At 35.4% G+C, this 22641-nt stretch overlaps 1 protein-coding gene across 1 annotated transcript in view; it reads right to left on the bottom strand.

Annotated features, from left to right (window-relative positions):
• Positions 1–4951: 4951 nt before the first annotated feature.
• Positions 4952–22641, bottom strand: part of LOC149535273 (uncharacterized) — a 30954-nt gene continuing 13264 nt past the window's right edge. Inside the window, exon 3 of the mRNA XM_089806122.1 lies at positions 4952–7036. Within this exon, the coding sequence (XP_089662248.1) occupies positions 4952–7036 (2085 nt within the window). The remainder of the gene's footprint in view (positions 7037–22641) is intronic.

Here is a 22641-nt window from a genome sequence, read left to right as displayed (position 1 = left end):
GTGTCAAGTGAGTTAAAGTGTTGAGCTAGACAAAAATGTAATAGGTGTCGAGCATCAATAAAACTTAGTTGATGCCAAGTGAATCCATTGTAGGTGCCGAGTAACACAGTATGTCCCAAGCATCATAAAGTTAATAGTGTCAAGTTGCTACATTATTTGAAAAGTCAAAGATTCACCAAATTTGAGCTAACAAGTTTGTTACCTTGAATTTTTTGAACTAGAAGGAAGATAAGAATGTTGAGCTAATGGCACATAATTCTAGGTTAACCATTTTAAGGTGAATATAGGTGGATTCTTCATGATGTTCTAGAAGAAATAAGATAAGGGGTAGATACATCATATCTTACCTAATCCATTTGAACCAAAAATAAGAGCAAGAAGATTAGAGCAGGAAAAGTATTCCAGACTTCTATTTAAGGAGTTACAGGTCAAGAAGAAAAGAGGTTGGAGAGAGTGTGTGGTCTTAAGGAGAAGACATCAAGAGGGAGGAACAAATTAAAAAGACTCTACTTCAATAGGTGACCATAGAGGTGATTGCATTGGCACAATGAGCATGAAGACTCAAGGAGACAAAGCTTGAAAGAAGGACAAGTTGTCAGAGCTACAAAGACTGAAAGCCAGGAAATTTTGTGAACTGAATCAAGATCTAAAATCTACAAGTTATGTTGTGAGTTATATCAAATTAAAAGCTCTTATTGTTACTCTCTAGCAATTATATCAATTAGGGAAAATTCCTATGGACTTAGGTTGGCTTAACAAGCATTTTGTAAATCCTTTAATAGGGTGACATTCCAAGTGAATGTTCTAAAGTCCTTTAACCAGGCCCACTTCTAGCAGGGTGGTTGAAATCCCTTAACTGGGTCACATTTAATAGTGTGTTTTGTAGCCTTTAGCAGGGTAGGCCTTTCATAGGGCATCACTTCACAAGAGTGAGAAAGGAGTAGAATGTTACTGGTGGTTTTTCCCAAACTGGGTTTCCACATAAATCATTGTGTTATGTGTTGATCTTTCATGGCTTATATTTCCTTGCCATCCCAATTGGCTAGGGTTTTCTTCTCCAGTATGACCCAACCTAGGGTTTTAGTCATTTTGGATTTAGATAAAATGGGGAGACTGATTATCCCATGGAGCATCTTCTTTGTGATCAAAATTGATTGCTCCAACCACAACTGACCATTATGCACTTGAATGAGGATGTATCTTATCCATTTAACTTGGAATTCTGGTGGCATGTGAGAAATGTGAGCTAAACCCTTGGCTTCCAAATGTTGATGTTCAGGTTTCAACATGCCATTAACACATAGCTTTTCTAGGGTTTCATCCATCTCTAATGTACCAATATCATAAATCACACATTTGAAATGAGAATAGATATCATTGATCAACAGTACCTTGGGAGGGATTTGAGACTGTGCTCCACTCAGATCTAGAGTTTTTGCAACTGTAGGAGTGAGCTTAAAATCTAGTGCCTTCCATTCTACACCATGAACTAACATGGCTGAACCTCATTTCACTTTTTTATTGGTAGCTATCATCTCTACTTGGTAGGGTTTGAGAGAATTCAAAAACTTTGGTAACAATTCACTCAAATTTCTTGTATGCTCTTAAAGATTGCTCTACACAAATAGCTTTAAAATTCATGGTGAAAAAATGGCTTTGATTTCATTCCTTTTATTAATTTTTTCCAAAAATGTCTGGTACAAATCTTAGATCAATTTGACAGACTATCATCCACTTCACTTCCATTGATTACTCAGTACTGAGGGTCTTTCATGACTTGGTAACCATATAAGACTTAGTCACTCTCGACCTCATTCGGTAGAATCTGTAACTCGACCTCAATTGGTAAGGAAGGTAACTCGGTAGTAACTGGTACTTCTTACTTAGTGATCCCTTTACATCTTGAATGTCGATATGGATCTTTTGTCCTATCAACTGGAACTAATTTATATGTCTTCTTTAGTAGCCTAGTTTCAATTCTCCTCTAAGAAATCAAGTGGAAATGGTGGAGTCCCCCAATTCTTGAGTGACTTGATCATCATTTCTTAGACTTGCATTATTGGTAGACTTTGGAACCCATATTTGTCTCATTTATTTTCCAATGTTATCAACTTTTTCCTTCTTTTCATCGTCAATTATTCCAGTATTCATATAGTTTTTGGAAAGATGACCAAGTTCTGTACAAATGAAACATCTTTTGGTAGTGTCTCTCTTTCTCATGTGATGCTTTACACAATTTATTGCAATGTGTCCGAATTCTCCACAGTAATGACATCTGCACCAAGTGTTATAGTCCCAACCAAATATAGCTTTTACAATTGGTTTTGTTGGATTCAATATCTTGGTTTTGCAATCTAATGACTTGTGCCCATGCTTCTTACATTTGTGACATTTTCCTTCAAATCTTGGTTTCCCTTTGCATCATTTGCTCTATGACCATGATGATTAAAATTGTAGTATTTTCCATTGAATGTTGCTTTCCCATTTCTCCAACATTTGTTTGAAGTATGACCAATCTTACCATAGTGACTACAAGTAGGTTTTTGATTCCTTTGAGCTCCTTTCTTAGATGTTTCACCTTCTTTTGTATATCCAATTCTTGCTTTTCCTTTTTGTTTGAAATGACTTTGCTCATTCAATTGATTCATGTATGCTTGCAATTTCAACATTCTTTCATTTGTTTGCCTTTCAATGTTTAGATCATTCTATAATCTTTCATTTTCTGATCTTAGGTTCATAATTTCTTCATTTGCATTAATTAGTTGATTAATGAAGTCTTCTTGCTGAAGCGATGGGTGTTGAAGTTCATTATTCTTTCCTTCTACCTCTTCTTTTATCTTGTTTTTATTTTCCATGACTTTACACAATCTTACTAATTGAATTTCTTGTTCTCTTCTTAGTTTTCTTGCTTCTTCTTGAAGAGTACTATTCTTCTTCAATAGTTCTTTGATTGCTTCATCAACTTCATCTGAATTTCTTGAAAGGATGTCTTCAATTCTTTCTTCAATGTAGAGTGAATCATTCATCTAGATTGCAAGGTCTTTTCTTCTTTTCAGGGATTGAGAGAGTTGCTCTTTTTCTTTCTTGAGTTGTCCAATCGCGAATTCCAAATCTAGCTTCTCATTGTCAATAGATTTGTCAAGTTTGAATACCTCCATTGCCTTTGATCTTTGCTCAAGCTATTAAACTTTTTTTTGAGAACCACAAAGCTTTGATACCAATTATTAAATATTATGACAGGCTAAGTTACTAAGAGGGGAGGGGTGAATCAGTAACTTCTAAAACTTTTATCCAATTTAGCAATTAATCCTTTATGTGAATTCTTATCTAATTGCATGCATGAAAAACTGAAAAACATGAAAGCAAACATAACACAAAGCAAACAGATTTCCACAATCCATGAATATTGAATTAATTTCTGGGGAAGATTGTGTGAGAGTTTTTTCATCAACGTTTCGGATCATACTGTATGATCCATCATCAGGATGCCACTGAGTCACTGAGATCAAAAAATGGAGTGCAGATCTAAGAGAGGGGATAAAAAGAGGATGGAGAGGAGGGAAGGGGCACGGAGACTGAGGAGGCACGGAGGACGGAGAGGGAGAGAAGTCAAAAGAAGAAAATGCGAGGAAGAAAGGATAAGAAATGAAAATGATAAGGAAAACAAGAATAAAATAAAAAAGTATAAAAACGAGAATAAGTATATATATATATATATAAAAAATCAAAAATTCCAAAATAGAAAACAAGAACAAACAATCAATAAATTAAAGTAATAAATAACAAAAAATAAATACCTAAGCCAGTAATCAGGCAAAAACCAAGAAACAAAAAATTACATATATATCTAAGGGGATAAATGAACATCTATACGAATATATATATCTATGAGAATATATGTATAAATATATATAAATATGAAAGAAAATCTAAATGAATGAATAAATCAATGTGAATAAATTCGTATAGATATATATACAAATATATATCTATATGAATGTAAATATCAATAAGAATATATATATATATATAAGCCAAAAATACCAGAAGCGATAGAACACGAACGCAAGAAACTAAAAAACTAAAAAATAAAACGAACAAGAGAAACAAAATATAAAAATGATAAAAAGAAAAAGAAAATGGTGCGAGGCAATAAAAAAAAAAGAGTTTAAATAAAAATAAAAATAAAAAATAAAACAAACAAAAAATATAAATAAATGGAATGCGAATAACAAGAAAAATAAATAAATAAGTGTAAAAAGTCAGAAAAACAAAAATAATATCCCCAAATGTATAAAAATATAAATATAAAAACCAAAAATATGCAAAACGAAAGTAAAATAAAAATAAATAAATGTAAAAAAACAAAAACTAATCAGATAAAATCAGAAAAATAGAAATCAACCCAAAATAAATTAATAACTAATAAAAAGATAACAAGGAAAGAAAACAGCGAAGTGAACAAAAAGAAAAAAATAGAAATTGGAAAAGAGAAATAAGAAAAGAGAAATTTTATAAAAATACAATAAAATAAAAAATAATAAATAATAAAAATAGAAAAATAAAAATAAAGAAAATAAAAATAAAAATAAAAATGAGAGATTAAAAAGAAAAAGAAAAATGGAAAGTAAAAAGAATCCAAAAACTAAAAAATAAACGGAAAGGAATACACACATAAATAACTGTAAAAAAAAGTGCAGACCGCAAAAAACTAAGGCAAACAACAAAGAGAAGAAAAAAGGTTGGGGACCCCGAGGAGAGAAACAAGACCGAGGGTGACGAAGAGGGAGGGAGAGGGAGAAAGAGGGGGAGAGAGAGCGAGAGTGGAGGAGATGAGGACAAGCATCCACCCAGAGCTGGAAAGTGAGGGGGAAGGGGGAGAGACAGAGGGGTGCAACGAAGAGCCAGGAAAGAGAAAAGTGGAAGAAAAAGGGGAGGGGAGAAACTCAAGCTAGGAGGGAAGAACGCGAGGCGAAAGAGGAGGGAGGGAAGACAACAGAGGATGCCAAGAGGTGTTCAGGTTCCAGCCGTCATCGCGATTGAGGTTGGAAGGGTTGTTGAAGATTTCAACAGCCTCTTTGAGTTTCCTCTTGAAGAAGTTGTCTTCCCTGCACACAACATGAGCATTTTCTAGGGAGACATGATGCTTAGTGGCGGCGGAGTGTTCTGCCAAGGCTGATTTGGCCACTCGTTCATGCCTAATGTCAGCAGCACGTTCTTTGATCCTCGTGTGGATAGAGTGACCAGTTTCACCTATATAAGGAGTGCCACATGAGCACTGGATCTTATAGACGCCTGATTCCAAGAAGACATCCCTGGGGTCTTTAAGCGAGGGGATGCAATTTTTTAAGGTGGTCAAGGGTCTGAAAGCCACCCGCACACCATGCTTGGAAAGAATTTTGGCGATCTTGTGAGAGATGTCGGCAACGAAAGGAAGAGAGACAAAAGAAGAGGGGTCTGGGGGAGAAGAGGAAGGGAGTGAGGAGGCACGCAAGAAAGACCTAGCGAGCTTGAAAGCCCGAGAGATTTGTTTGTGCGAGTAGCCATTCCATAGGAAGACTTGGCGGAGGTGGGAAAGCTCAAGGTCTAAGTTGTCCACATCGCAAATACGGAAGGCTCTCAAGGCAAGTGTTTTGATAATGCCCACTTTTTGGCTAGGGTGGTGATGCGAAGCAGCATGAAGATAGCGGTCGGTATGAGTGGCTTTGCGGAAAACCTGGCGACCTAAGGAACCATCAGGTTTCCTGATAATCAAGATGTCAAGAAAAGGTAAGCACTTGGCAGATTCAACCTCTTTGGTAAAAGAAATGCAAGAAGCCACATTGTTGAGATGCGCATGAAACTCTTCAAGCTTTTCAAGGCCATGGGGCCAACAGACGTTGGTGTCATCAACATAACGTTTCCACCATTTAGGTTTGAGAGGGGAAGAACGTAGAGCAATGTCTTCGAAATGTTCCATATAGAGGTTGGCGACAAGTGGAGAGAGGGGCGAGCCCATGGCTACACCATCCACTTGCTCGTAGATAACCCCTTGGAAAGAGAAGAAAGTGGATCGAAGACATAATTCTACTAAGGAGGCAACCTCAGAATTGACCTTGCGCTTGATGATGTCAATAGCCTCGGTGATGGGGACTTTGGTAAAGAGGGAAACAACATCAAAGCTGACCAAGATATCCCTATCATCGCACGAGGCATCATGGATAAAATCAACAAAGTGTTGCGAGTCCTTGACAAATGAGTCAACATTACCAACATGATGGGATAAGAGCTTAGCTAAGAAGGAGGCAAGCTTGTAGGTAGGGGATCCCATAGTATCCACAATGGGCCTTAAAGGAATATTGGCTTTATGGATCTTAGGGATGCCATAGATATGAGGAGTAAGCTCTTTGGAGGGCAAGAGACGCCTCTTGGTGGCATCGTCAAACGAGGAGTTGGCGATGGCCAATTTGACCTTCTTCAAGATTTTGCTGCACGGGTTGCGATGAACAACCCTATAGCTGTCAGGGTCTGAGAGAAGGTCATACATCTTGGAAATGTAGTCCGATTTATCCAAGATAACAGTGGCATTGCCTTTATCCGCCCTAGAGATAACGAGGTCATGATTGTGAAGAAGGTGTTGGAAGGCAAGAAACTCAGAATGGGGGATATTACACTTGGGAGGTTTGGCACGCCTTAAAGCAACTGCACAATCTTGCCTAACAATCTTGGCGATAGCGGAGGGGAGGGAATGAGCAGCATTCTCCACTTCAACAAGAAAATCGATGTGAGGAATGGAGCGGGGAGAGATAGAGAAATTGAGGCCTCTACTGAGAAACTTAAAAGCGAGGGGGTCTAAAGGAGCACGGGAAAGGTTGACCACAAGTTTGGATTCCCAGTGTAACACTGGGGAAGGGTTGGGAGAGAAGGGGACGAGGCCAGGAAGCGGAGAACGAGGCGGAGAGGAGGGGGAACCAGGGCAAAGGACAAGCTTGGACGATGAATGATGGGAAGGAGGGGCAGCACTCGGACCGAGAGAAAGAGGGCCAGGAGAGGAAGCCTGCGGTTTAGAGAGGCGAGGAGAGAAAGAGGGGGTTCGTAAATGTGGAGAGCAAGGGACGCACGGAGTGGAAGCAGCATGAAAAGAGTGATGGTATATATATATATATATATACTTATTCTCGTTTTTATACTTTTTTATTTTATTCTTGTTTTCCTTATCATTTTCATTTCTTATCCTTTCTTCCTCGCATTTTCTTCTTTTGACTTCTCTCCCTCTCCGTCCTCCATGCCTCCTCAGTCTTCGTGCCCCTTCCCTCCTCTCCATCCTCTTTTTATCCCCTCTCTTAGATCTGCACTCCATTTTTTGCTCTCAGTGACTCAGTGGCATCCTGATGATGGATCATACAGTATGATCCAAAACATTGATGAAAAAACTCTCACACAATCTTCCCCAGAAATTAATTCAATAAACATAACACTTTAACATAAGATTTGGTGACCCAAAAACCTTCCAAATAGAAAGTAAAACTAGGGTGGGGATGATAGCTGCAAGCTTTAGTACTGCAATATAAAGTTGGCCTATTAAGGCTTACAATAATCACTTCTGATGATATGCCCTATTAGGAGCAATAAGGACTACTAGGTCCACCTTGTGAAAGGATTTAAAAATATACAATGAAGTATGCACTCGGTAAAGAAGTTTACATAATAATGTTTGATGTAGGAGCATCCAAGGTCTTTTCTATTTACCCCAATAGTCTGATGTAGGAGCATCCTGGGTTTCCTTATAATCTTGCACTTTTGTTTCTTCTATTAGTTGCTACCAAGTTTTAGTTATTGCCAAGTGCCAATTTTCTATTGGTGTTGAGTTCCCAGTGGATGTCGAACATTTGGTGGGTGTCGAGTTCATCATCATTGCCAAGTGATCCTTGGTTGCCAAGTTCATATGATTTTTGAGTGGTCTTCAATTATTGAGTGATCCTTTGGTTGTTGAGTTCATTTGGATGCCAAGAATTCGTGTGGTTGTTGAGTGCCATTGTTTTGTGAAATCTTCATTTGTCGAGTTATCTTTGTCTAGTTCCAGTTTGGGTCAACTTTTCTCACATTTAATTTGGTATAGGTAGTTAATATTTGTTGTGAGCTGACTTGTGCCCTTTTATGTTCTAGAATCTTCTATAAGCCATTTTGGCAAGTATTTAAAGGGGTCTTGGGTAGAATCTTAGTTATTATGATTTGATAATGGATTATTGCGAAAGCATGGAGATGTAGAATTTGGAAGTGTGGAGTAGTTTGGAGATAGAAGTTTGTATTTGAGTCTGAGATTTGTTCTTCTTTGAAAGATGTATTCTTCTTTGTAATGGTCATAATCTAGAAGGACTTACAACTAGGCATGTATGCTAATTATTTGATTAATCAATAAGTGTTTTCTCTTCTTCCTCCTTTGGTTGTTATTTTTTGTGTTGTGTTTCCATTGTGTTAACTCTTGCAAGGTGGTTTAGATAGCTAAGTGTTCCTTTGGCCCTAGTTATTCATTCCTCATTGCATCAGGTGGTATCAGAGCTCAATTGTTCCTAAGTGTGCAAGAAAATTGCCAAAGTGTGAGGCAGTTTGTATGAGGACCTTGGTTGGGCAAATTTTATCAAAGAAGGGTTTTGATTTTGGAAGTCCTAGCTAGTTGGTGATTTGGCATAGGGTGGCAGATCTACAAATTTGGCCTACACTTGTAGAGGACTCATTGTTTGATTGTTATTTGTATGTGTAAAGATGGTTCATGGAAGGAGAGATGTGGATCCAGAATTATTGGACATCCTCAGGAAACTTACAGCTAGAGTAAAAGCTATTGAGTTAGTGCAAGACCGTGGAAGACATCTTGATGATGTTGAGAGTAATGAGTATGATTCTTTTTGGGATGATCTACATGAAAGGGTTGATGATCTGGAAAAGTTTGATTTGAGTTGGCATTTAAGGATTAGAAAGAAGGTTTGTTGGCTAATTAAAGAGATTATGAAGAGAAGAAGACAGATCATGGAAGTACATGATGATTTTTCTAAAATGTAGGAAGTATCTTTTGGTTTTCATGAGCAGATGGATAGATCTAACATGGAAATTGCAGAGCATCTTGTTGTGCACAATGAGATTGCAGAGCATCTTGTTGTGCACAATGAGATTGTTGTTATATAGAATGATGTTAATGTTCGAATGGATTGATTAAGGACTTATTTGTTGTTGTCATTGCTGATCTAGAGTTAAATGATGTTGATCTGGATGTTGCTTGTGGTCAGAAGATGGATTTACTTGTTGGTAATATGGTTGAGGGTTTCAAAGGTGTTATTGATGTGGATTTACATGATGTTGTTGTTGATATGGATTTGAACTTATATGTTGCTACTGAGATGCTGAAGGATATGGAAGTTACTACTAATGTGGATTTTGATGATGATGATTTACATGTTGCTAGAAGAATGAATATATATATTGTTATGAGTATGTTAGCCATATTGTGAGTCACCCTATTTTGAACTTTTTCCCAAACTACCCATCTAGTTATTGAAGCTTCTTATTGTCACTTCGTGTTCTCCCAACAATTGAAAACATTGTATAAAGCCTTCTAAAGCTTCCCATCATTCTTTATGTTTGTCTAAAACTCTTTGAACCACTTTGAACCTCAGTTCAAAGTCATTCAAAGAAATTCAATCAAAGGGTTTTTATGTTGACCTTTGTCTTCTGTAGGCAATTTGTGTGAGACTACGGGGTGTTATTTTGAACTATTGCAAACCCCTTTGAATCTTGGTTTGAAGTAGTTCAAAGCAGTTCTACTACTAAGGTTCCTTGGTAGAAATTGATTGTAGGTTGGTGAGGCCGCCATTTTCACATGGCATAAATTACCACATTAGGAGGTAATAATTCAAAAGAGTGCCTTAATTTCAAGCATGGGAAATCATCATAATGATTTAAAGTGGAAGATCTTTTCATCGAAAAAGAAGGATTGGGTGTTGGACAAAGTTAATCATTGTCAATACACCCACAAAGGGAAGTATTTAATAAAAAAGGTCACATCGAGAGATTTCAAATGTGTGAGCCTAGCTGCAATTGATTTTTCATGAATGCCTCATTATGAGGTTGTACTTTTGCATGTATGCTCTCTTTCCCTTAAAAAGAGCATAGTTTTTCCTTTTGTTTATCATGTAAAAAGGAGATTTGAAGAAGGAGCTACTAAGGGACAAGAAAAGAGGTTACTTTTCTTGGCAAGTCATAGGTGAGAGTATAAAAAAACCTTCTTTTTGTTCTACCATCTGTGTGCATTTCAAAATAGAATCAATTTGAGTCTTGCTTTCCTTATTTAAGATGAAATCTATGTTACATTTCTTTGGGAATGTTTCGAGTTTGGAATGCAAGAGATCGTTTATTTGTGATACCAGTTTAGAAGGTGTTGGGCCGGAAAAGTTACAATCAAATTTCCTTGATCAGGCTAATGAATTGAATGGTTGTATGGAAATTTTGACTAGTGGTCTTATTGAAGCTGCAGCTTTCCCTTCTGCCCTATTAAGCCCTAAATTGTTCCAACTCTGTATTGACCATTATGATGTGAGGAGTAAAAGTATCCTAAAAAAAGATGGAGAACCTGTGTTGTCAATATTCAGGGAAACTATGGCCTCAGTGTTACATTTACCAAAAAGCACATTCACTAAATTTTCTCCCATCCAATCCCTGGCTAAGTACCAAGAAACCCCAAGAGAATACGTAGCATCCTAGCCAGGAAGTTGACAACAACTAATTATGGTAGAGGTTCAAGGCTACCTAAGATAGTCACAAAAGATCACCTAAAGCCCCATATTCATGATCTTGTGGTGTTGTTACACTGAGTTAAGGGTTCATCCGATGTCCTCCTTTTTGAAGAATGGACGTTTTGTTATGTTGAGATCATTTTAAAGGGGGAACAATGGATGGATTGGGCTTAAATAATTGCTAGCTCATTAATAACATAGCTTAAACATGTTAAGGAATCTAAGGAGAATTTCTATATGGCCTCTTATCTCACATACTGCATTGCTTGTGTTAGTAATCTTACTTCCCTACCTCATGAAATTTGGATTGAGGAAAAAATGGTCTATCAATATTGTCCCCTACTTCAAAGAGATAAAGTGTTAGAAAATTCTAGAAGGGTACATGATGTATTGGTAGAAAGTGTGCATTTATCTCTGTAAAAGGCACCCATGCCCAGATTGCCCTTAGAAGCCCAGAGATTGATTCAAAACTATGGAAGCTATTACATATAGTTCCCTAAATTCACTTATTTAAGAGTAGGTGGGTTCAAAGATGAGCCAATGAGGTTGCCACGTTATGCACTTGATTGTTTTTTTTAAGCTAAAGTCTATAGGCAATTATTCTTTGTCATTAAGGATAATCTACCTCAAGAGAATTGGGATTTGGTGTTTCCTATCAAACTTGGTCCTTTGACTTTTAGCAGCATGATCAATGCCTTAGTCATAGGAAGTAATTTTCTCAGTTTTAGTTTTGGGTCTTACCAAGGAAGAAGGGATTTTGATAGTAAAGGATTTGTAGCTCAAGTTCTTGGTTTGAAGGATTAGTTATCCACAATTCCACACCTGGAAGACTTATGGTAGGATTGTAAAAATGAAGAAGAAGCATTAAAAAGAGACCACTCAAGATTAACACTTCAACAAATCAATTCCCTCAAATTGAAATTTCAATTAGAAGGAGTAGTTGAAGATGGCTTAGACATTGTTGAACGAGGGTGGGAGGAGGCTAGTGAGTCGAGACAATTAGAAGTGGATTGGAATCAAGAAGAAGAAGATGATATAAATCTAAGAACTAGATTCATTCTCACCCATACAGACAATTGGCTAAGGAGGCAGAGCATGAAATTAGTCAATGAACCATCTCCGAAGAAAATTTCTTTTTCTGAACCACTGACACATAACATCCAAGTTTCATCTCTTGTTGCAGGTGGTGTATCAACTCCTGGTAAGAAAAAAAGGATGCCAACTCATGCACAGAACATGACTCCTTGAACCAGATCTAAAACCAAGTTTGAAGCCCTTATGTAGCAAGAAGTTTAGAAGGAAAATATGTTGATCCAAGGATAGGATTTAGGTGATGGTATTGGTTTCTCAAAAATAGAACATGACTCCTTGAACCAAATCTAAAACCAAGTTTGAAGCCCTTATGTAGCAAGAAGTTCAGAAGGAAAAGATGTTGATCCAAGGATAAGATTTAGGTGATGGTCCTGATGGTGATGTACAATTTATTGAAGCTCCTAGGGAAAACTAACCTAAATTCATGACTCCTACCTAGGATACTCAAACAATCTCTACTAATCCCATTGTCCCATCCTAGTTATCTAACTCAGTTAGTAAGAAAATAAATTTGCAGCTAGTATGTACACCTGTGAAAGATATTGTAACAAAGTATGTGACACGTGGTTCCAAAGTTAAAAAGCTAAAAATTGATGCCCATTTAATTAAAGATCTAGTAACTGGGAAAATCACAGTAGAATTGGCCACGTATAAACAAAAAATTGAATCTGGAGAAATTGACAATGAAGGCTTCAAAGTTACTTTAGTTGAACTTGGGACTATCAATAGAAATACAGGTAATAATTTCTTCAAGTTTTATGTTGATCATATGTTAGCCCAGTCAAAAAAAGATAGTAGGGAGAAAAAGGAACTCAAAGCCTTAGTGGTGACCACGGCTACTTATATTGATTCACTAATGAATCTTGAGGCCCTACCAATTGTTAAAACCCCTCAATCTTTCGACCCTAATTCTACAAACAGCCAACAACTAGTAAAACAAATGCAAAATGGGAAGCTACTTTCGGATGCAATGCAAGATTGGGTGAATTCCATCATCAAACAAGGTAATAAGTTTATCCTAGATTTCACCACTGTGTATGTTGAAGGGGAAACACTCTTGGGAGAAATTCAAACTCTTATTCCAAGGTGGGAAACCAAATAGAGTCGATGTCAAGTTGTTGTGTTCCAGGTGACTAAAGTTGAAAAATATGGAGTGCTTAAATTCCTAAGTGAGAACCCTATGAAAATTGTAGACTCTTATATGTTGTTCATTATGAAAAATAATATGGGCTAGAAAGAATCGATCTACAAAAAAGCAATTAAAGAAATGCAATCCATTGAAAACAAGATTATTTGGATGCATGAGGAGCTTCTTAAAGATATGAATATAGTGAATCCTATAGGAATTCTATAGTTTGATGATGGCAACATGGATTCTGTAGCATTAACAAAAAGCTTCAATGATGCTATTGTAAAGATTAAGGACAATGAATCACCTACCGCTAGTGATTTCACCACACTAGCAAATATTGAATCCATGTTATGTCTAAACAGGAATCTCATGCCGTGACAAAGCCTAAAGATCAAAGAATTCAAATGGAAAAAAGATGCTTGTAGGACTAAGCTATTGAGTTTGAAGAACCCCCATTCTCATGCGATGCAAGAATTTATGAACACCTTCATAAGCTGGAAATTGGTAAGACAAACTGTGGGCAAGAAGGAAAAAGCTGGCGATGAAGTCTGATCAGGATAGTTACTTTCGGTCATGTTTTGGGCAACCATTTTTAAAACTATTTTTGTTCTTATCATAACTATTTAAATTGAAATGGATGGGCTTTAATGAAGGCCTTTTGGATATGTAATGAAACTATAAATGATGGGGCATTAAACTAATTAGGAGTTAGAATAGAAAGCTAGAAAATAATCTGATAAAAATAGGTACTTTTCACATAGCAATAGACAAATAGCATATATATATTTTCTTTTTGAATGATTATGTGTAGGAAAGATATATATATATATATATATATATATATATATATATATATATTGTTGGCATTAAGTTAGTATTTCCATTAGTGACAACACTTATCCATATCAATATATTAGTATAGCTACCAAGCTCAGCACTTAGTTTCCTACACTCACCGACCATTTTAGTGTTAACCAAGCTTTGAAGAGTTCAGCAGCTTACATCGAGCAGAACAGTGGCTATCGAGTGAATTTAGGCAATGTGTAGACCAGTAGTGTCTATCGAGATTCATAGTGTCTACCAAGCAGTAAGTTTGTGCCATGGAAATTTAGTGTAAACCGAGCATTGGAAGAAGTAGTGTTTACCAAGTGAAGTAAGGTAAACTCAGTATGCAGTGTCTACCAAGTGACACTACAACTACTGAGTCACCAATGGTAACCAAGTTTAGAACTACTTCGATTAATTAGTATGGGCCGAGCCTTCTCATCTATTTGAGTGCATGACGATGTCATGTAATGCAGTGAACACCGAGTATCAGAAGGTCACCGAGTCAATTCAGTGAACCTGAGTTATTTACTATTGGGCTGACTTTGTAATGTGTTGTTCACTTGTATTTTGGCTAACCTTGTAAATTTGTAAATTTGAAAGGTATATATGTAAGGTGTATTGTAAGATATCATTTGTATCAAGCAATAGAGAAGTAATGTGAAATATTTTTTGAGAAGTACATGCAAAGGATTATCAGCAGCAGTTCAAGGAATACAACAAGGTCAATATAGAGGCAAAAAATTTATATCCATCACATAAGGTGATCAGTGCATAAAGGATCTTATCAGCAATCAGTTGTAAGTAGATCCACTACTTCATCTTAACAGGTGAATCAGTTTCTAAATCCTTTAACAAGGTAGACTTAACAGTCTTTGTATAAATCTCTTAACCGAGTACATACTTCATCATATGTTTGTAAATCCTCTAACAAGGTGGACCTAGCAGTCCTTTATGCTCCTAACAGGGTAGATCACCAGAATTGGTCAATGTAAGCCTTAATAGGCTAACTTTATGTTGTAGCAGTGAATTTTTGTGGGTATCATCCCCACCCCAGTTTTACTTTCTATTTGGAAGGTTTCTGGGTCACCAAAATATTGTGTTCTTTTGTGTGATGAATGTTTTATCTTTCAGTATTAATGCATGCAGTAGCATAGATTAATTTGTGGTAAATTTAAAGGAAGAATTTTAAAAGTTACTGATTCACCCCTCCCCTCTCAGTAACTTGTCATATCTTGAATATTTCCAACAATATATATCATCTTTGATCTTGCTTTAAAACTTGGCATTTGAAGTGCTTAAATCATTGTTAATTTGTGAACATTTGATTTATTGTTTGAAGATATCTATTGTTGTTTCTTTTGCAATTCGCATTGATCAAGTTTCTTGAATAATTATTATGAATTTTTTGTATCATTCTTTTCTTTGAATAAATAGTTATGGTGAAAAGTTTGTGAATTATTTTATCTTTATTGTATGAATGAATTATCACCTCACTACCTAGGAGTATGTGAGAGTCCTTATGCACTTTTTGGAAAAAGTGCGAAATTGGTTTTTGATTCATTGATAGATATTTAAAGGAAGTTGTACCTATAAATAAAGAGAGAAAACAAATAACATGAATTTTTCTCAATTGTTGTGAACATTTGTGTACTTTCTAAATCTTGGGAATAGAGCAAATTATCATTGTGTAATCAGAAAGACAATCTGTTCACTAACAGAGTATGGATGACATAGGGTTATTTTTGCACGTTCCTGATATGGATTCATTTGTTGTTGATTTGGTGGAAGATTCCTATGCTTTATATGCTTTTTCTATGATGGATCTAAGTTTATATATTGTTGATGATTAGGTTTGTGATTTGGATGTTGTTGCTGATTTGGTTTTCATGTATGAGGATGATATTATGGATGACGTTCATGATAAGTTGCAGATGGAGCATTGCAATTTTTAGTTGAGTGAGTATGTTGATTGGTTGGATGAGATTCTAATTTTTGAATGGATGAATCATAGATGGTTGATTTTCAGATTTGGTCTTATATCCTTGATGGAGTGGAAACTTTTTGTGAAGATGAAGCTAAAGAATTTTTATTCTGGGAGCAAATGTGGGACAGATTTTTCTATTTACCTTGGGAGTCTGATGCAAGAGCATCTGAGATCTTTTATATTTAATCTAGTAGTCTAATGTAGGAGCATCCTAGGTTTCCTTCTAATCTTGCACTTTTATTTTTTCTACCAGTTGCTACCAAGTTTCAGTTATTGCCGAGTACCAATTTTTTGCTAGTGTCGAGTTCCTAGTGGATGTCGAACATTTGGTGGGTGTCGAGTTCATTGTTGTTACTAAGTGATCTTTCTTTGCTGAGTGATCTTTTGGTTGCTGAGTGGTCTTTGGTTGCCAAGTGTTCCTTTGATTGCCGAGTTTGTGTGATTGCTGAGTGGTCTTCAATTTTTGAGTGATCCTTCGATTGTCGAGTTCATGTGGATGCCGAGCATTTGTGTGGTATCTAAGTGCCAATGTTTTGTGAAATCTCCATTTGTCGAGTTATCTATTCTAGTTCCAGTTTGGGCTGACTTTGCTCACATTTAATTTGGTATAGGTAGTTAATTTTTGTTGTGAGTTGACTTGTGGCCTTTCTATGTTCTAGAATCTTCTGTAAGTTGTTTTGGCAAGTATTTAAAGGGGTCTTGGGTAGAGTCTTAGGTATTATGATTTGATAATGGATTATTGTGAAAGCATGGAGATGTAAAATTTGGAAGTGTGGAGTAGTTTGGAGATAGAAGTTTTTCTTTGAGTCTGAGATATGTTCTTCTTTGAAAGATGTATTCTTCTTTGTAATGGTCGTAACTTGAAAGGCCTTACAAATGGGCATGTATGCTGATTATTTGATGAATCAATAAGTGTTTTCTCTTCTTCCAAATTTGGTTGTTGTTTTGTGTGTTGCGTTTCTACTGTGTTAACTCTTGCAAGGTGGTTTGAATAGTTGGGTGTACCTTTGGCCCTAGTTATTCATCCCTCGCTGCATCACTATTAGGTCTACCTTGTCAAAGGATTTGACTGATCCACCTATTAGGATGAAGTAGTGATTGATCTTTGATCTGCAACTTGATTTGCTGAATGAGATTCCTTTGAGTGTACAAATCACCTTGTTGTGATAGATATATCTTTGTTGCTCATTATATTGTTGTAGCCTTTGTAATTTGCTCTTCTACTCTTTTCTAATGATTACATTACTTCTATATATTCATTTGGATGTGATACAATACATTACATATATATATATCAATCCAATTATATAATTACAAAGTCGGCCACAATACAAGTTTACAGAAATATTACAAAGTCAGTCAAAGTGTAGACACTCAGACTCTGAAGACTCACTCGGTAAGGTTTTGATACTTGGCATCCATTTTCAATGCTTGGCATCATCATGCACTTGGTAGACATAGAAGCTAAGTCCATACTAGTCACTTCCAAGTAGTCTTGATCTCGGTCTACACTAGTGACTTGGAAAATATTGCAAAACTTGCCATATAAACTAAATCATTTGATTCACACTGCATAGCTCGATCAGCATTATCAATTCAAGCTTGGTATAAACTAAGTCTCTTGGTTAACACAGAGTAGCTCAATTTACACTAGAATTGCATCACACTAACTGTAAACTCGATCATTGCACAACTCAATTTGCACTGGTAAACTCGGCATACACTAAGATGCTTGGTTTACACTGTTGATCATCACCTTTGTAGTAACTGCTCAGTGCAAACTAAAATCTATCCAAAGGACTCTGTAGTAACTATAGAACTCGATAGCAACTGAAATGCTTTGTTATTTGTACAATGTGCTCGGTATATGCTTACAATCTGAATAAGTGTATGTTACTAATAACAAACATGGCTAGAATGTCAACAATGATGAATACAGTGTCACTTATGGGGAAAAGAAAGATGGACATGTTGGAAGAATAGCTATTTCAAACTTATAGCATATACATTGAGATAAGGAAGAAATATGAAGAAGAAATGAAGAAAATGTATGTGCTTGAACAAAAAATGGTTGCTCTAGAGAATGAGATTAAAACTTTGAATAGTGTAATAGGGCAGGTCACTGAAGTAGAAGATGAAATGACCCAGATAGATATTGATGCATGAAATGTAGGCATGGACCAACAAATGGAAGTGGAAGAATTAGAAGCAAGCAAAGAGATAGAAGTAAAGACAATGGAATGTTGAGATAATGGGTGTTGCACACATTTCATAATATTGTTATATTATATTATTTTGTTGTATTATGTAATATTTTACCTAGATGAACATGCAACATGTAAAGATTTTCATGGGATATACTTGATGATTTGTATTGTAACATTGTGATAATATTTCATGTAATTATTTAATATTGGGGAAAAGAATTAAATTTCTAATATTAAATGTGGGGTCAAGGGGTTAGGTAGCACATAGTTTATGTAATACCATTTGGTGATTTTGTGGGACTTGCTACTATATAAGTAGCCACAAGGGTGGTTGTTGGTGTGAGAGAGTGAGAAGACATAAGGCAAAAAGGGAAAGAGTCAAGCAAGACAAGGCTTGACATGTTAGCCAAGGGAGCATTTGTGAAGGTTGGAAGCATGGCATGAGATGTGTGGATTCATGCTTGTTCGCATAGTTTTCTCAGTTGTGGCTGTGACTTTGAAGGCTTCCATGGTTGTATTGCAATGGTATTTTTGTTGAATAATACATGGTGATGGATGCTTTTGGAGGCTGAATTTTTTCCTCAATGAGGGTTTCCCAAGGTATATCTTGTATCACATTTTTTTGGGTATGTTGTCTATTCTTTTACATGTGGATTTCAATTACATATTTATTTAGATCTATTATGGGTTGTGTGGAAATGGTTACATTCTATTTTGCAAGTTTCCTTACATGGAAAGCATGATATTAGAAAAAATAAATGTCATGAAGTGATCTTCACAAAATCTCCATAGGAGCTACATTGCTTTACAAGAAGTAGAGTATTAGTGTTCAGAAGCATTATCTTTTCTTTCTCCATTATTTACCAAGTGGGGCCCTTATATTTCATTTTTTGATAAGCTTGTCGCAGTGTTGACACAAAAGAAAGAATTACCTAAGGAGTTTATCATTTCCACAAGGAAGATGACAAACAGAGTCAAGAAGTTGAATGACTTCTTTTTGGGGAAAATGCAATTGATAAACAATAAGATGAAGACTATTGCTAATGGGGCACCTAGCTTCATTCAAAAAATTGTTGATGATGATAATAACTTAAGGGAGTGGCAGGAATGGTCTAATTCCTTTGATAATATCTTGAGACATGAGAGATTCACTAATTTTAGCAATGGTGAAACTGACATTGCTATAGTTTTTTATATTATTGACATTATGTACAAAATTGAAGCAAATATCAGCAAGATAGTTGCATAGGTACGAGCCATAATAGATGCCAAGTGGAATAAGTGTTTGAATGAGTTGAATGTTGTTAGAGAAGCCACTTGGCCAAATGAAGAGTTTGGCATTACCATTTGGGAGGTTGTGGTAGATATCAAAGCGATACCATCTAGAGATAGCGATTGAGCAAGTTGGAACAAGTTATAATAACAAGAGGAGGAAGATCAACTATCTCAATGAGATATCTTTTCTTTGTGGTTGACCTATTGTGGGTATTCTCTTGTTTCAAGCAATGAAGTTGATATCCTAAACATCCATAATGACAATTGTTCAATTTTGGCTATCTCCAGCATTCTCTTATGTAAATGTCTTGTCTTATGTGGAACAATATTGTTACATCTATTTTTTGAACATAAGTCCTCCCATCTAAAGCTTGTTGCAATCCTTGTTCTATAAAAGGATTTCCAAGATGTGGAGTGAGGGTCTAAATTTTGAGCCAATTTTGATAGTAAAATCATTTTGTGTCGATCCATGTTTTATTTATAATTTTTGAGGTCTAGCTTTTTTTTTCAGAGTTATAAAAAATCAAATGAGAAAGTTTTCTTTAGTTCTTGGTTATATTTCAGAGTCTTATATCATAGAAGTGTATCGGTCTCAAGAAAGATAAATACAAAAAGTAGTTGCAAGATATCTATGCATTCTAATAACAAGAGGAGGAAGGACAACTATCTAAATGAGATACCTTATCTTTGTGGTTGACCTATTGTGGGTATTCTCTTGTTTCAAGAAATGAAGTTGGTAATGAACATCCAGAATGATAGTTGTTCAATTTTGGTTATCTCTAGCATTCTCTTATGTAACTATCTTGTCTTATCTGGAGCAATATTGTTACAACTAGTTTTTGAACATGTGTCCTCCTATCCGAAGCTTGGTGCAATCCTTGTTCTATAATTTAAGGATTTCCAAGATGTGGAGTGAGGCTCTAAATTTTGAGCCAATTTTGATAGTAAAATCCTTTTGAGTCAGTCCATGTTTTATGTATAATTTGTGAGGTCTAGCTTGTATTTTTCAGAGTTACAGAAAATCAAATGAGAAATTTTTCTTTAGTTCTTGGTTATATATCAGAGCCTTATATCATAGAAGTGTATCAGTCTCAAGAAAGATAAATACAAAGAGTAGTTGCAAGATATCTATGTATTCTAAATTCTGTCTCCATTTTGTGTGTCTATGACCTTGAAAAAAGGTGAAAAAAATTTAGTTTATTTGAATGCAATTTCAATGAGTTGTATATTGCTTCAATGCTTCTTTTAATTCAATGAATTAAGTAAATTCTTCTGTGAAGTGATAGGGGTATTGGTGTATGGAGGGGATATTATAAGTATGAAATTTAGGGTTTAACAATTGATATATTTGATTGCAAGTCAATTAAATAGATATAATTCAATAATATGACTCTATTGTAACAATGGATTTAGGCATTGGTCAAAGATTTGAATATTAAGAAAGATAGTCATAGTTTGCATTAAATAATTCATTTAAAAACTAAAATCAATTTACAAGTTTTTTACTGGAAACAAAATCCAATGTTGGTCATCACTTGCTGCAAAAGTTTAGCAAGTTTTAGAAGGTTGTTGTGAGTTTTTTGTCATTCTGCAATTTCAAAAAAAAACTAAAGACCAAGTTTGGTGTAAGGGATGTATGGTGTGATAATTCTCAAGAAATGATTAAAACCCCTAGGTTAACTCACCTTGGTTAGTAGAACCTAAAGTGTAGAAGGCATCATTTGCCTTGTTAATTAGTCCAAATCCAAAATAACATGTGTCAATCATAGGAAGAAGCTAAACCCTAGGTATCATCCTTTTTGTTGTCATCTGGTACTATTAAATTAGAACTCTAACAAGTTGACCTGATAGTAATTTGTAAATTCTTTAGTCAAGGTGACATTCTAATGGGATGTTCTTAAGACCTCTAATAAGGTCACTTCTAATATGGTGATTAAAACCTTTAATAGGGTCACACCTAATAGTGTGTATTGTAGCCTTTAAAAAGGTTGGTTCTTAACCGGGCTCACTTTAGAAGAGTGAAAAGTTGGTAGCATGTTACTAGTGGTTTTTCCTAAATTGGGTTTCCACATTAAATCCTAGTGTCATACTTGCATGAATGGTAGTTGATGTGCTTTATTTCTTATTGCTTTACATTCAGCAAGTAGGTTACTATTGAGAGAGTAAACTACAAGTTTATGTTACTGTTAAGCTGATATAGAGACCAAGTGGTTAAAAGTTTATTTGGAACATCCAGACCTAAGGATAACTGATTCGTCCTCCTTCACCACCCCCCCCCCCCCCCCCGCCCCCCGCTCCCCCCCCCCTGAGTTATTATAAAATCATTCTAACAAATATATGGTTGCAACCAAGTGGTCATGATGCATGGCATTTTGAATGAAGATTATCTATAAATTTATGCATTGATTCCTTTATAAATTTTGGTCGTTTTCTCTATTTTGTGGCTTCTATGTGTAACTATAAGAAAGGGTAGTTAAGAGGTGTTCTCTTTGCCCTCCAACCTTGCATAAACATTACTAATATGTTTAATTATAATTATATTCAATATAACTTAATTTTAATATATACATTACTTAATATGTTAATATATTTTTAAAATGTCAAAACCATATTTATTATGAATTAAGTTATTTAATTTGATTACTATTTACTACTTATTTTTTCATAAATTTCATTATAGAGCTATTTTGTTTGCAGTGAGAATATGTATTTAATTCTTTTTCCTATGTGACTTTTTTCTTGGACGAAGATTGTATAAGTGGATATTAAAAAGAGTTAATAATGAAAACATATAGAATCAATATTTAAAATGTATTAATGATTAATATAACTATTTTATATTATAGAAACAATATGATATATTATGCAAAAACTAATAAAAGTTCTCATTACCATGTTAGCCATGATTGTTGCTAAATCACATCCCAACACCATCTACAAAAAAGAAATCTATCTTGCACTTTGGATGAAAGGTAGGGACTCCAGCTCAACCATAGCTCTTATTTTGTCTTACGTGTGGTGTTATAGGTACAAAACTATTTTTCAATATTCTTGATGGTGTTCTACAAGAAGTTGTAGTTCTAGGAATTTACCTAGGCATATTTTATTGCTTGACCTCAATTGTTTCTCAACTATAGGATGAGGCTAAGAAGAATTTAAATATCAACTTCTAGATCCAACAAATCAAATGTTACGTTATGTTGTTTCTTAGTAAAAGGAAGGTTGTCATTCATCATTGTTTGTCGTCTTCTTTACAACATTAATTCATATTTTTCTTTGGTTATTATATAATTTTCAATTATTGTCGATGTCATTTTGTAATTTCATTTGTTGTATTGTGGCATGTATTTTCTGATATTG

Source organism: Cupressus sempervirens, chromosome 10 (genome assembly GCF_028749045.1).
Source record: "Cupressus sempervirens isolate cs-2001-9-10 chromosome 10, ASM2874904v1, whole genome shotgun sequence".
NCBI classification, from domain to species: domain Eukaryota; kingdom Viridiplantae; phylum Streptophyta; class Pinopsida; order Cupressales; family Cupressaceae; genus Cupressus; species Cupressus sempervirens.
Note: the sequence above shows the minus strand (reverse complement) of the source record. Positions and strands in the feature narration are given on the sequence as shown.